The sequence below is a fragment of the Manduca sexta genome, chromosome 27 (assembly GCF_014839805.1).
Source record: "Manduca sexta isolate Smith_Timp_Sample1 chromosome 27, JHU_Msex_v1.0, whole genome shotgun sequence".
NCBI lineage: Eukaryota > Metazoa > Arthropoda > Insecta > Lepidoptera > Sphingidae > Manduca > Manduca sexta.
In genome coordinates, this window is record NC_051141.1 from 15,931,705 (window position 1) to 15,947,329 (window position 15,625).

General features: G+C 36.5%; 1 protein-coding gene across 4 annotated transcripts in view; it reads left to right on the plus strand.

Moving 5' to 3' along the window:
• Nucleotides 1-15,625, plus strand: part of LOC115439943 (protein phosphatase 1 regulatory subunit 12A) — a 95,609-nt gene that overhangs the window by 27,272 nt on the left and 52,712 nt on the right. For 2 of the 4 annotated variants that reach the window (XM_037443804.1, XM_037443807.1), the window contains exons 2-12: nucleotides 2,480-2,610; nucleotides 5,531-5,649; nucleotides 6,219-6,367; nucleotides 6,652-6,807; nucleotides 7,595-7,769; nucleotides 8,459-8,623; nucleotides 9,959-10,037; nucleotides 11,038-11,127; nucleotides 12,229-12,378; nucleotides 14,231-14,341; nucleotides 15,138-15,233. In XM_037443804.1, coding sequence (XP_037299701.1) covers nucleotides 2,480-2,610; nucleotides 5,531-5,649; nucleotides 6,219-6,367; nucleotides 6,652-6,807; nucleotides 7,595-7,769; nucleotides 8,459-8,623; nucleotides 9,959-10,037; nucleotides 11,038-11,127; nucleotides 12,229-12,378; nucleotides 14,231-14,341; nucleotides 15,138-15,233 — 1,421 coding nt within the window. The remainder of the gene's footprint in view (nucleotides 1-2,479; nucleotides 2,611-5,530; nucleotides 5,650-6,218; nucleotides 6,368-6,651; nucleotides 6,808-7,594; nucleotides 7,770-8,458; nucleotides 8,624-9,958; nucleotides 10,038-11,037; nucleotides 11,128-12,228; nucleotides 12,379-14,230; nucleotides 14,342-15,137; nucleotides 15,234-15,625) is intronic. The other 2 variants (XM_037443806.1, XM_037443808.1) reach the window with 2 other exon arrangements.

Below are 15,625 nucleotides of genomic sequence, written 5' to 3' on the forward strand. Positions count from 1 at the left end.
GCTAGTTTTCTAACGCTAGGCGATTTTTTTGCAACTATCGCGTTGAATTATGGTGCGGGCAAGCGATCTGTACTTAACTGCTAGATAATAGTTTTCATGTTATGCTGTGTTTGTGTATGATACAGCGATACATTTTGAGGACATTTTAGGTGGCACTTTAAAGTAACAACAATTCAGCAGTGGAGATATTATATTTGTTTCTGATTGATATTTTAAATTAATAAGTTAAAATCGTATCTCTGACAATTAAAACTATAGCGTTAAATGGACCTCTTACTGCCCGAAGTCACCTGTTCTGTTCTCTATTGCAGTATCAGAACACAATATACATCATGAGCGGACCACAAAGGAGTCCTAACGGAATTCAAATGCGTTGCCAGTTCACTTGGCAAATGGAAGTGCTTGTATTTGCATATGCTTTGATATCAAATGTTCCATGCAAACGTGGATTGGCCCGTTGATATTGAATTTCCAGCACTATTGGAATTCTAGAAATATCTTAGTGACGGGCAGTAAACGCAATATTTGATTAAGGGTCTGTTTCACAACTTCCGAGTATGTGCTACTGGATATATAAATGTATAAGCCGACCATCTGGTCGGCTTGTATCTACAAAAAATATGCACACAGCTATGCTTCCAAAAAATGGTTATAAAATGAGTATTATATACATTTGTTGTTTAATACGATGAATAACAAATAAAATTAACTTTTATCTTGTGAAACAGTCCTTTCGTAAAATTAAAGTCACTCGAGTACTCTATAAGTTATATATAAGTAAAGATTACACTGCGAATGGTTTAAGAATTGCAATTAGCGAATGCTTTTTTTATCTATAAAATATAAACTCATGGAATATGAAAATGATCTTTTTAAAATTGCAGAACTTTAAACCACGATAGTTGATCAATGTGGTGGTATAATAGCGGTAGTTATGACACCAATGGTCAACATTGTGGTGGTGATTTGTGGGTTCAAAACACCATGATACATTACGAAATAATGTTCGGTGTCGACGCTTCTACAATACTGTGTACATTATTAAAATGCTATGTTAATTAATTCGTTTAAGTCCCGCATTTGCGAATGTATCTGCATCGACCGCACCGTTACCCTCTCTAATTAACATTTCAACGTTTTTTTTAATAGCTTAACAAATTATCGCTTTATTTTTTTATATGAATGGCCAAACTCGTTTCAATACGAGACGTAGTTTTCTATGTGGGAACATGTATATTGTCTTCTTACCGCGTATAGAAATGCAGCAATTATGGCATTAAAGTATTAAATTTCTTTGGATGATTATAATTAATGTGTTTCAAGAGTTTCGATGAATCAAACCACGGATCAAACGATGCTTTTGCGAGCGTATTGATTGATTTGTGAAATAATAATTTCATTTGCGCAATACGTTTTTAAGGTCACGTTAATCCGGTACTTTGGCTTTGTAATTACAATGATAATTTCAGGATAAGTGTAACCGTTGTAATATCTTCATTTTAACATTTATGCACAAAAAGTTTTAAAAACACCGCCATTTAGAAATCAATCCATCAATAATTGATGCTCACAAAAAGATAAATAAAACAACAAGCTCCGCCAAAATGAGAATGATACACTAAAATAAATAAATACCAACCCAAGTAGTACGTTTGAGAAGAAATTAAAAAATTCAGTTCACGTAGACATGTTTGAATATTGGTTCGCGGCGTGCGCTACGTTCATTATCGCTATTCTCTCACGATTATAAACATTAGTGGGCCGGTCTGAATTTCGTTGTAAATACGACTCCACCATTTAACCTTTTTAAAAAACGTTTATTACTTTGAAACACTGTTGAACTGTTGCGTGTGTTACATAGAAGTTTTCGTTTCGTTTTTTTTTATCTCAGCCTTTTAATGACGCTCGTTTTATTTTATATATTTCAGTTTAAAATTGTTTGGTTCTGTAATAGTAAATTGATTTTTTTATACAAGTCTCTGTATAAAGTATAAATTATAACTTGCAGAGAGAAACTAGTACACCTCTTTTTATTAAACACTGCTACGTGTTTATTTTGTTATTAGTAAAATAAATCCATATTGTGAATCAAAATACCCACATTGATAATATGCTCTTACAGTCTACTCACAACCACAAGCTGATCCCATTTTCCCTATTGAGTCATTTAGTTGTGATATTTCTTCAAGTAATTTCATTGATTAATAGTGGCAAGCATACGCATTGTTTTTTGCATGTTCATTAATATGATTTACGTATATTATGACAAAACATTACGAATGGTTATTACCATAAAATCCCATAGTACGCAAATTGGTACAATATTTTTAAAATAATTTTTAACAAATAATTAGAAATTATGGTGTCCTCTACATATACTTTTTTACATAAATTTGCCTAGAAATAAAAAGGGAAAAGGTTCCCAAATAATTATGTGGGTTTTTGTATATACAATGACATGTAATGATGTTATTTCCAGGCGTGTATAGATGATAACCTGGACATGGTGGAGTTCCTGGTGAGCCATGGCGCCGACGTGAATCGCGGCGATAACGAGGGCTGGACTCCGCTGCACGCCACCGCCTCTTGCGGCTTCATCAGCATAGCTAGGTATGCATACATGTCATAGCTGTAGCACTATATGTATTGCTTTAATGTTGTAGCGAAGTCAAATATCTTTGTCTATGGTGTTCGTTTTATATTTCGTATTTTGTTATCAAGCTGAGATTAGTGATGAAATACCAGCCAGCATTTTCGATTATAGTTTTATTTACATGCCTGCATATTGGTCTGTCTGAATAAAGCTATAGCAAACCAGTAAGGCAACATCGTCACGTCGCTATTTTGCAACACGAAGTTTCTCCTACTGTCAAATAATTAAATCCTCAATATCAGCTACATTTCCATGAACCATTACTTACGTTCAACTGGTTTCATAGGTCTAAAAAACTTTCCAAGAATGTTTACAGCCTTGCGAAATTTGAAATAAAATATTAACTCCGTATAATCCTTTTGTATATTTTTTAATTACTTTATCCGGGATAAACAGTTGCTTGATAATTCCAATTTAATTGTACTTGAACAAATTGTTCTCAGCTGGGATTCCTTTTTTTTAGTAATGGTAATAAAATTTCTTTCAATAACTTTGATGATTCTCAACTGACTGACATTTCAAATGTTCTGCAACAATTTGTGATTTTAACCCTGATTAGAAAAAGTATTTGAAATAAGTTAAGTAATAGAAATACGAATTATCTTTTAAATAACGATCTAGAAATCAATAAAAATGGATAAAATATAAGTTATCAGAATTCTAAAAAGATATATTTTCGTTACTCAACCCTTTTAAGCATACACTGACTGTCTTTTTGCTTTTTTTGGAAATCAACGTTTCCGTGCGATATAAGTTTAAATGGCGAAAATACTATGGCTGCTAGTTACTTAAATTAATTATTATTAATAACAAAATGCATGTGCGTGGTGCAGAAATAATAGCTTTTCCTCTCACATATACATGCGAACCATTTATTAATATTTCGGAAAATCTCCGACCATTTCAACTTTTGTTGACGGGACTTATATCAACAGGTGGCTGACTTTATAAGAGTTAATTTGGTTTACATTTCACTTTAAAAATATTTGGAATAACGTGCGTAAAAAATTAAATCTTTAAATTCAGGAGCAACGTGTGATATCGATGTGAGGTATTTTGTTGTCGGTGAATGAATAATAGCGTCATCTTGAATTCTTTGGGAGAGGCCCATGTTCAGCAGTGGACGTCTTGCGTCTGATGATGATGATGATGAATGAAAAAGAATTGTGTGGGCATTTTATTGTGGAAAAATGATTTTCACATGGTCAGAAATGTAAGTGAAAACTAATTGAAGAGTACATTAAGACGCGAAACCGTTACTATAAAATTAATATTCATTTATATTCATTAAGCGTATACGTACAATACACTGAAAATCTTCATAAAATTATAATTAACAGTTGGTGTTGGGACAAAGTACAAAGTATAAACGAGTGTAATACTGAGAAATGTTGCCGGAACGAGGCTTGCGATAAAAGAAAGTTTATTTAACACGTCTTATTTGTTTATTAATATTACAAGATTATTCGATCGAAGATACAAAGATTTATACATAACCGACCGTTGCAATTTGTTTTAGTTTGTGATTATCCGTTTGGTTTACTCGAGAGAAAAATCGAGTCTTAATTTTTTTTTATTTCCGTCTCATCACTCGGTTGGTCCGTACCATTCTCAGGTCGGAATTACATAAACGTTCTTAAATCAAAATAAACCAATACATCTCAGCAATGAATTAATGATATAATGAGATCCAAACAGACGTGAGGTGCATTTAAACCAATCCTTCTTTTTTCTACATTATGGTCAGTTTATAATCAATTTATACCTATAAATAGTGAAAAGAGGTCAATGATTACATCAAATATAAGGTAAATCCCGTAACAATCGTCATTGCGGACCATGCGTTAGTGAATAGACAACTTGTGACGCATCCCCATACGTGATATTGGATAGTTTGATGTAAACACACTATGAATCATTTAGACCTACGAGTTCGCGGTTTCTACGAACAGTGTTGGTTGTATTTCACTAATCGTTTGTCGGCATTGAGACAATGTTTAGTTTATTGTTTTGTTGATGAACAAAGGCTATTAGTGCTCAAGTATTGTTTATAGATGTTTATAGTGAGACAATTGTCTCGTGTGGATGTCAACTATCAGTTTTACTGTATGTTGCACATGAAGTTTTTTTCTCTTGCAGTATAGTACTTACGCGTCAAGTGTGGAATTAGATGACGTTTTAATATATGTAAGGTAGCAGGATTATTGGGGACTATCCGATTTATTGATCGCCGAAAATATTAAACGCATATTTTTAATTTGAATAAAGAAAGACAACAAATCACTTTACTTTCGTTGGACACTAAATCAAAAGAATTCTCGAAACAACACGTCAGTGTGACGTCCAACACTAACGGATGTGTTTCCTATGCCAAATATTACGTGACTTTACTCTATTGAAGAGGAAAATATAGCGAATACACAAATTCAATACGTTATCGTAAAGCATGACTCTCGTGTTGTTGATGAGTAACTATTTTTCCCGGTAAAATACTTGGTGAAATTGAGAGAAAGGCGAATGACGACGTAGTGTTTAATGGGTTACATTCTTTATAGTATAATAATTTTGATCTGGTTTGTTGTTTCAGTTCTTTAACTAAACCAAATAAATTATTAAATCCACCAAGTTTATGTTTGAGATGCATGATTGTTGTTTGTACGGTGGTATTAAACAGTTTATATATGCCTTTAATATAATTGCTGTGCGACTTAAATAGTTCCATGAAATTGCCATCTTCATTACGCTTAATTTGCTAATTAGTAGCATTTACGAGAACAAAACAGTACATTTGTTTCATTCAGTTAGGCGGTTTAATATTTTTTTTTCCTGTATACTGGTACAGCAATATTTATCGTTATATTATGTATTCGTTTCCAGGTATTTACTGGAGAATGGCGCCGACGTGGCCGCCGTCAACTACGACGGCGAGCTGCCGGTCGACATCTCCGAGTGCGACGCCATGACCGACCTGCTGCAGAAGGCTATCGATGAGAAAGGTATAGAATAACATTGTCATTTTCTTCTAAGTGACATACCGGCCGACACAACATCAGCTATTCTCGTCTCACTGGGTTTGTGCCTGTTTAAAGTTTTATGAGAGTAAGCATAATTCCTTTAAACCGTGATTCAAGTACGTGCCAGTAGGTAGGCACAATAGGCGGTAATCAGAGCTACTGTGCCGGGTCATGACTAAGTAAAACGCCATAGAGGCGATGTATAGTTGATATAGTGCTTGAAATACGAGCATCACTTGCTCCAGGTTTCACAAATACAAAAAACCCATCGTATATTGAAGTCGAATCATCCTAGCGCGACACATATCAGGTAGCTTTTACATAAAATGCACCTCGACCTGTGCCTCCTTAGCGATCCAATAGCGCTTTATGCATAATATTGCCGAACGATGATCATCTACGTTATATTCTCGTTTTGACAAGTAAAGCATTACTCTTTCGTACATATGTAACGTAATTGGTTAAATTCTACTCGTACACCATTTCACACACTCACCCGTGATTGATATAATTTGCGCACGAATGTTTTGAATTAGATGATTGCGTTTCAGGCGTGGATTGCGAGAAGTCACGCAACGCGGAAGTGGACACGCTGATGAGCGACGCACGGGAGTGGGCGATGAACGGCTACGTGGAGGTGCGCGACTTGAAGACAGGCGGCACGCCGCTGCACGTCGCCGCCGCTAAGGGATACATTGACGTGAGTTTAAAGCAAATTACACCCTCCGATACATCGGTAAAGGGTTTCGAGGGCGAAATCCGATGCGGCTGGTCGGACCAAGTCCGCTCCGCTCTCGACAGCCAGATGTACGAAGCTATCCACCTTGCAGAGAACCGGCACCATTGGCGCAGTATAGTCCGTAATGAAATGATCCGTGTAGGGGGCCACGACGCTCAGCATTGAGGACGTCGACTTAAGGAGCATACATTGATACGATATAAGAAAACGACGGAATATGTATTAAATTTTAATCTTGTGTCCAGGTGGCGAAGACCCTGCTAGAGGAATGTAACGCGGAACCTGATTGTGTGGACTATGAAGGGTGGACTCCCCTGCACGCGGCCGCCCTCTGGGGACAGAAGGAAGCCGCCGCTCTGCTCCTCAAGAACGGCGCCGATCCACATCTCAAGAACTATTCGGTGAGCTCGGTTGTCTCTTTGCAAACTATCGTATTGGTATGTGTAGTGGTAATAATTCACTTACTTAGCTTCGTTGGATCACTATGTTTTTTGATCTGTCCGTAAAGCATTACATTTATAGTCCGATACTATTACACTCAAACGTCTTTCTTTCCCGTTACAAAAATAAATAATATATACCTATAAGCTTGTCGCTGTCTACCGTTGACCGTAGACCAATATTGAGCCACCCGATCCATCCGTTATCTGCTTTCAAACGGTCGTTTTCAATAAACGATCTCAGGTTTAATATTCGATTCAATTCCGAGATTAATCAAAATGCGTCTTTGTACATAAAAAAAAATCAGGTTGGTACATTTGCGCAATAGATCGAAAATTTGGATTGGGTTGGTTTATTGAAAACGGTCGTCAAACAAAAACATTCACTATATCGAATCTAATATTATTAAGTTTATAATTTGTAGATTTAAATATCATTTAGATAACCCGTTGAGATGTGTATATTTTCTTGGGCTTCCAGTCGCCCTTGCAGATTAAGTGTGGAAAATAAACAAGGTTTTCCGTCGAATAGGAACTTATATTTTAATAGAGTCAACACGTTAGACAACCGTATTAGACTAGCGCACATTGCTTAGTAACAGTACATTGTTATTTTATTCCAAATACAATAATTCAAAAGATACATACTGTTACGCGGCCAGTTTACATTACATTATTAAAAAGGCTTTGTATTTGTCTATGCAAACCTCAACATATTTAAGTCATACATTGTCTTTCCTCGTCGCAGGGCCAAACATGCATGGATCTGGTGGACCCGAGCATATCGTCGTGGCTGGAGGAGGCGACGCGGCGCGTCAACAACAACAACAACATCAACAAGCGCAAGCTCAGCCCGCCGCGGCACGAGCAGGTCAAGCGGATCGACATCGAGATCACCGGACAGACGGACAAAGTCGTCAATGGTACGGGTAATGCCGTTCGGGACTTGCGAGATTCGTGTGATGCCTAGCTATAAATACATATACCTATCCCATAGTTAGGTTTAATTAATTCTTCTCTTATAATACTGATTACGACATCAATCTGAAACCGATAATGTTGGAATAATAAAATGTTTTCTTTATATGGTATCGATTTGAGTAAATGATAGTTTCTGTAACACTAAGTTAAAGTGAAGGGCAGCTATGGCACACATTGAACTCCTTCAAGTCTGAATGAGTTGTAAATATTGAGTATTGTGTATAGTGAGGTATGTATGCAGTTGATATAATGTCTAACTATCATGGAATGATGTACGTGTACAATGTCATTAAGAGCTGACGGTGTCTTCATCGAACAATGTAACATTGCACTTATTTATCTTTGGTTTTGGACACCATCTCATAAAGACTCTTTTTGGAAATTATAAATAATAAGTTTAGTTAGTTGTCACTTCATGTTTAAGAGTGAATTATTTATTTGAAATACAAATATGACTGATTTTACGACTGGTTATTATACTATATGACTGTAGTCGAGTTTAAGTTTACAGTAAAAGTAGTATATTAAATACAAAATTGAACATTCCAGCTGCTAAAAATGTTGTCCAAAACTTGCTCATCCACATGTGGTCGGACTCACCTCATCGTTTGAAATTTAACCCGTAAAACAGACAAACCGGCCGCCCCGGAGATTATACCGAAAATCACGGAGGGTAAGCCGCCGAAAGGCCGGGCCCCGTCGCCGGAGACCGCGGAGCCCGCCGAAGCGACACCCGCCGACGAAGCACCATCGTGGCGCCGCTGCGGCTCCTTCCGTAGGCAGCAGGATGCGGCCAGTGAGTACTCACAGTGGCCCAGTTGGCGATATTTTATCACTGTCAATATTACATCGTCACAGAATCTGTGGTAAACTTACGAATGTGCCATCACTACATAGTATAAAACAAAGTCGCTTTCTCTGTCCCTATGTCCCTTTGTATGCTTAAATCTTTAAAACTACGCAACGGATTTTGATGCAGTTCTTTTTAATAGATAGAGTGATTCAAGAGGAAGGTTTATATGTATAATAACATCCATTAAATAGTGGAGAAATACTGTTATTCTGTTATGTTACACCCGTGCGAAGCCAGAGCGGGCCGCTACGTTTTTATATACAACGCTCACAGTTTTTCTGTAGTGTATTTGGTATCAGCATTGCACCCGTGCGCAGCCGGGGCGGGTCGCCAGTATAATATAAAATTGGTATCTTTTTTTGTACACAAGCACGGCAGTGCTCCCACTGTACTAGTGGGGTAAGTGGAGTGTAGTCCAATAAAATGTCGTCTGACGGGAGATGATGACAGTCGTTACAATTATGCCGGCCTGTTGAAACCGGATATACACAGTCAGGTCCCGCAACGCGACACACTTACGCGGGCCAATGCGGCTGGTTTTAACACCTTGTGTACGGTGGTCGCTCTCCGGGTGGAGATATCTAGATTTTAGGTTATGAATTTTATCTAATGTAAAATTATACATATTGAAGAAATTATACCTTCCGATTTCTGTAATTGACACTTATAATAATATTATGTTATTTTTCGAATATATCTAATAGGTAACACACTTGATACACTTTTTGTTTAATAATGTGTCTTTTTTTCAAAATAGCAAATTCGTACGTTTGACATTGTTGTGACGATATGACAAACTTTTTCTATGTTTGTTTTTTTTTTCATCACTCTGAATGCGACGTACATTGCTTGTTGTGTTTTTAATCACGCTCTGTGTGTTTGTCTGAACAAGTAAATGTAGAATTGTTGCAGATTTTAGCAATCTACAAACAATGGTTATTCCTACGCATTCAGTGTTTACCAGTGGCGAACAGTGAAGTTTTTCGAAAGGGAACTCACACACAAAGTATAAGTATCAATATGCATAAGTGCGGACTGCAAATTTTTCTGTTGACAATTAATTTCTACAAAAATTCTACATAAAGGAATGCCGACAAGAATCTGATTGTATGGACTTTTCGCCACTGGTGTTTAGAATGATCATTTTAATTGAGGTTGACTTCAAATTATTATAGTTAGCTTGTAGGAGTATTTTGATGATTATTCATCGTTTTACGTAAGAATTACTTCCTATGTCCATAATCTGTATTCTTATCGAGATATTCTATGCATTCTCAGGAGAAAACAAACCGCCCGCAAACGCAGTGGACACCGACACAATACTCAGAAGGACGCACAGTTTCGAAAACGACAAGACGTGAGTCGATTTTGGATTTTTTATATTTAATGTGTTTTTTTACATATTTTTGTTTTTCTATAAAACAACTTTGAATAAAACAGATTAAATTCGGCATGATATTTATGAGAACTAAAACATTCATTCTTACAATATCATCGTGTTATTATCATTGATGTGTAAAAGTGAATCTGAAAATTTATATTTTTTAAATATGTTTTTGCTAATCGTAGTAATATATGTGTCGATATATCTACTGCGATACATTATAATGATTCAAGCTATGATGGTGCAGCAAAAGAATATGCTAAAGATTTTGTGATCTTCACATAATTTTCATCAGATAACTTATTATTCTGACTAATATTTTTTAGTATAGTTAAGTCATAACATTTTAGAGTTATTAGTACGACATTCGACTTTGCAAAAATCGACCATAGTTTTAAAGAATTATTAAAATATATATAATTCATTATTGCACATCGCCAACAATTCTTGGTAAATGTTTAGTGCTGGCATGGTTGTTGTATTGTATGAAAATATCAATGTTTATATTGATTCGCTTTGTAAGGGATATTATACGTGTATTTTGTGCAAGTGTGTAAACTCAATTAGGAAATACCTTGATGTGTTTTGAGATATATGCTTTTTGTATTGTGATATGGGATTGCAGAATCTAAATGCTTTAATGTTTTGTTATATCTCATCTGCCCGTGTATATAAAACATACGGATAAATTACTGAGTATTAAATACTTAATCGTCGTAAATTACAAGCTGAAAATGTATACATACATTAAATGATTAAAATTATTTTAATCTCACCACTTTATTTGAATTACAAAATAGAATCTCATTAACACAATAGTATTTAGTTTATAACTTGTACAAAATTGCCACTCATTAAATATGTTGTTGCCAGCACTAATCAAACGTAATGATATTAATTCTCTATGAACATAAAAAAAATATAATATTAATAACAATGTGCTAACGTGATACGATTAAAATGGTGTTTTCAGAAAATCAAAAAAGAACCTTGTCAGCTATTTAATAAGCCGTTTCGATAAAGTGCGAGACCGCAGCGCCAGTCAGGACGGTTATCACGCCGAGTTAGTCGCATTGTATACGATGTGTGTCGTTTGCGACTAGTAGCCAGTCGCTAGTCGTGTTCGTTGTGTCGTCCCATGTGCGGTGTAGTGGTGTAGGCGGTGACGGGCGCGCGATAACGGCGCGGATTTATACGTTTCACTTTTGTTACGATATGTTTTAATGTGAACTTTATCGGGGACTAAATGTGGAAGCATTATGTTCACAACAATTTCATTAATTAGTAAACAAGGCATACGAATGCCATGATTCGTGGTTCAACATAAGTTAAAAACGCATACACAGAATTTATTGTTTACTCACTAAACATAAGAAATCCCATGTTTTCATATTGTTTGCTGATTTTGTTTTTGTGTGTAGTGGGTACGAGTTGTGTAGTTTTGTGTCGGATTTACGTAAATTTGGATGAACAAATAATAACATTGCCCGTGAAGAATATAAAAAAATAATAAATTAAAAATATAAAAAAAATTGGTTCCATTCAATCCATATTTTAAAACCTATACTATTTTATAAAGCTGAAGAGTTTTTATATATGAAAAATGTTGCAAAAACGGGGAAATATTTCTTTTGAATTTTCGTTGCATATGCTTAGTAAAGTGTTAAAGTTACGCGATAAACATGTATGACGGAATTGTTTCGCTTAAAAACTATATATTATGAAAGATAGTCCTCCACCGCGTCTGTTTGCTTGCCTCAAAACTATAAAATCAAAAATTACCCCACGATTTCAATGGAATTTGATATGGGGATAGTTTGAGACCTTGGAGGATATAGACTACTTACTATCGCGCGATAATATATAGCGGGAATTTTATCCATAAAACTCTTTCACACGGGCGAAGTCTCGAGCAATATACTTATGAAACGGTGATAGCACTGTAAACACATATGAACTAGCCGGTACGACTGGTTTAAAATCTATTGAATTGTCTATTCCATTATCGTGACATAAAAAAAAACATATCTATGCATGTTTCCACGTCAAATAACTATATAGAATCGTAACCTATGTATTATCGTAACAATACAATGTAAATACGCATGAGTCCGCGTCGCATCGTCCACACGTCATCATGTAGCACGCTTGTGTCCCGCAACAGTTTCTACCAGCGATACCGCGACGTGACGGCACGTATAAAGGCGTCCTCGTGTCCGTCCATACCGCCGCTGCCGCAGTCCGCGCTGGCGGCCATTGAGCTAAGGAAAAAGACGGAACCGAATGCGGACGCTAGCGAAGAGGTTCACACGAGGTGATTGCACAAATTGCCAACACGTTTTGGCGCGTTTTGGACACGGCGTTCGTTATGACGTGCACGTTTGACGCGTGACGTCACACGTGCTAGTTTTAGGTACGGTTTAGATGACAGGTGTTTGTCACGCGATTTTATGAGATGTGTTTATAATTATATTGATATTTATTTAAAACGAGCAAACGTGACATGAGCCTTCCGACTTAACGGAAAGGTAAGACGGAACTGAGGTACGTCGAACGCCACTCATCTAAACACGCTCTTGCGGATTGGGTCTACCAGCCGGGTTGCAGCTCTGTGCAGTCCAATACGCCCTGACCTCTCATAATAGACGTGAGCATCACTGTATAGTAAGGGAGCTGTAGTTATACGAACATGATGATAACTTCAATAATAATATATTTATATTAGTCAAAAGACTATTATATATAGTATGCGGCTAGTCCACAATTCATTTACTGTAAACCATGTGTTCAGATTAGTCTCAAATAAAATGAATTTCGCAGACTGGACAAATAGCATTTGTGTAAAATAAAATATATATTCTTATGCGTCTATTCGAACCATCTTCTGGTAACCAGGTGATAAGGTAAGCCTATTGCATACAAAAGTATCGAAGTTTATCGATCTGCGCAAATTCACTGAACGCTTCAAAATATTTGAAGACAATTGATTATGACAATTAATATTGTAGTATCTGTATACTACAATTTATAAATTCTAACAAAACAATGTTTTTTTTTACTTCACACCTAATTGGCCTATATTAAAATTGCACATAACACACGTCATAACAAACGCTTGAATACTAAACGCCGTCCGAAACGTGCCAAAACCGTGTTCGACATTCATATTAACAATATAAAACATCAGAACAATAACATCACATTTAATACGCGATCTGAATGTCTTGCTATGTTTGCCTCAATGTCTACGTGTATTTTATGTTACTTGTACAGTTTGTGTAAAGTGCCAGTTAAAGAGAGCGCCGTTCTTACTATGTCGGATCAGTTGTATAGTCGACAACATATCGTAAAGCTATTAGTTAAACAAGTAACTTGCTCACATCTAGCCTGATCTAGGAAAAAAGATCATTCGCCATTCGAAACTCATTTCTCTGTCTCAGACGTCTCATTTCGCCTTGCATACTGTGTGATGCACAGTTCAGCGTGTAAAAAAATGCCATAAATTCATTTCACTTGTTTGAGGGATTTGTTTGGGGCATTAAAATTTTGGTAATATAAATATAAAGAATCTTGTCTGATCGGTGTATACCCGTGAGCTTGAGGAGATAAAGCTGGTCCGGCATAGTAGGGGCGGAGAAAAAGTGTCACTCAACGATGGTGCTTGCGCGTTATCAAAAACCTATGCACACAACGCGGCATTTTCAAAATACATGATGAAGCGCTTTTTAGCGCAACGTTAGCTAGCATCACGTTTATCTTCATTGGTTACACTATCGCAAATATCAGCTTATACGTGTCAATGTACTATAAATACGCATGTTAATAAAATGTGTGCTTAGGGCATTAATTCTTCCCTCTAAAATACAGCGTGTTCAAGCCTGTCGCTGCGTGAAACTCAATAGTGGAATTGGCCCTTTAGTAAACACGATATTTTTATTTACTATCTAATTTAAAATATTTTGAATGAAAATGCTATCGATTGTCCCGAGTGTAATTTTATAATTAAAAGATTTCTATTTGTACTTTTTTTTACATAGCAATAACGTAGTTTACAAAATAACTTGATATAAATTTATGTTATATTTTTACATTATGTCCTTTAAATATTATGCTAATCAACTTTTGTATACATTTCCAATATTATAATAATGTGTAATTCCCACCAGAATAAGTCCGACGGATCGGAAGGAGAGGGAAGCGAACACGTGGACCGCGCCCGCGAACACAACCGCGAACGCCAACGCGACCAACACGACCACTCAGACCACTGTCAGGAGGTACGTCACGTCAGCGTCAAATTCAACGTCATTATTTTTATAGCGAGCATCTAAATTTGACGAATACGCCGCAAATACGCTTTTGTTAAAGTTTCCCTCGGTACGTCTATTGCGTGTATGGTACAGCACTGCTCCGAGATCTGGGGTTCGATTCCCGAATTGCACAAAGTGATATTGGGTTTTTCTGCTCAGTATCAGCCCGGATTTTGGAATTAGTGACCGATATGGCAATAAACTCTCCCTTTCACATGTGACGGAATATACAGACGAAAAGTGAAACAGTATGAAATTCCAATATTTAAAGAGTCACATAGAAATTGTAAGACTAAACACTCCGTGTATCAAGATGCCCAAGGACAGTGCTGTACCACACTCCTTCTAAATTCGAAGTTATGTATGTTGGTACTTTTATGGGCGGTCATGTGCCGTTTATCAACGGCTATGCGATGGCTCGCCCCGTTACTCAGTGTACAATAATAATAATAGATATAATAATATCAGCCCTGTATTATATGCTGTTCCACTGCTGGGGCACGGGTGCCCGTTACTACTTAGAGGGATTAGGTCCTAGTCCACTACGCTGGCCTAGTGCGGATTGGTAGACTTTTCTTTTTTATTATTATAAGACATTTCTTAGGTATGCAGGACTCCTTACGATTAAAACAAGCGATAATTCATAAAGAATACACACTTAATTTTTGGTAAATAAATAGTATGTAAGACAGTATTACATAGAGTAGGCAGTTTCTATTGTACAGTAGCCAGTAGAGTACAGTGTGTTATTGCGTTGTAACAGCTCGGAGAGCGTTGAGTCGAACAGTAGCAATTCCACGCCGAGCTCCGCGACGCCCACCAAGCTGTCGCCCGGCAACATATTCAAGAACTTCTTCAAGTACAGTCATCGTTGTACTGAGTGTACCTAGCTAATGGCGACAACGCAACAACATATGCGGAAATAAAACTTTATGTCTAATCTCAAGGGTGGTTGATATTGAACGTCATTCAAATGGCTGTGGGCCACTCATGGGTTTTCAAGTATACTGAACCAAAATCGAATCAAAAATGTATACATTCAATTAAATTTGTTGTAATTTACTCTTTTTGTGTTGCGACCAAAAATCTATAGAGTCACTATATTCGTAGAATGTTGTCGTGTTGTTACCATTTTCGATTTATACATTTTTAAAGTTCATTTGAAAGCGAGCATTTATTTACTGTTTAGGCCAACATCTTTTATTATTACGACATTTTTATTGGTCGAGTAAATTGTTTCGACAGGTTCTG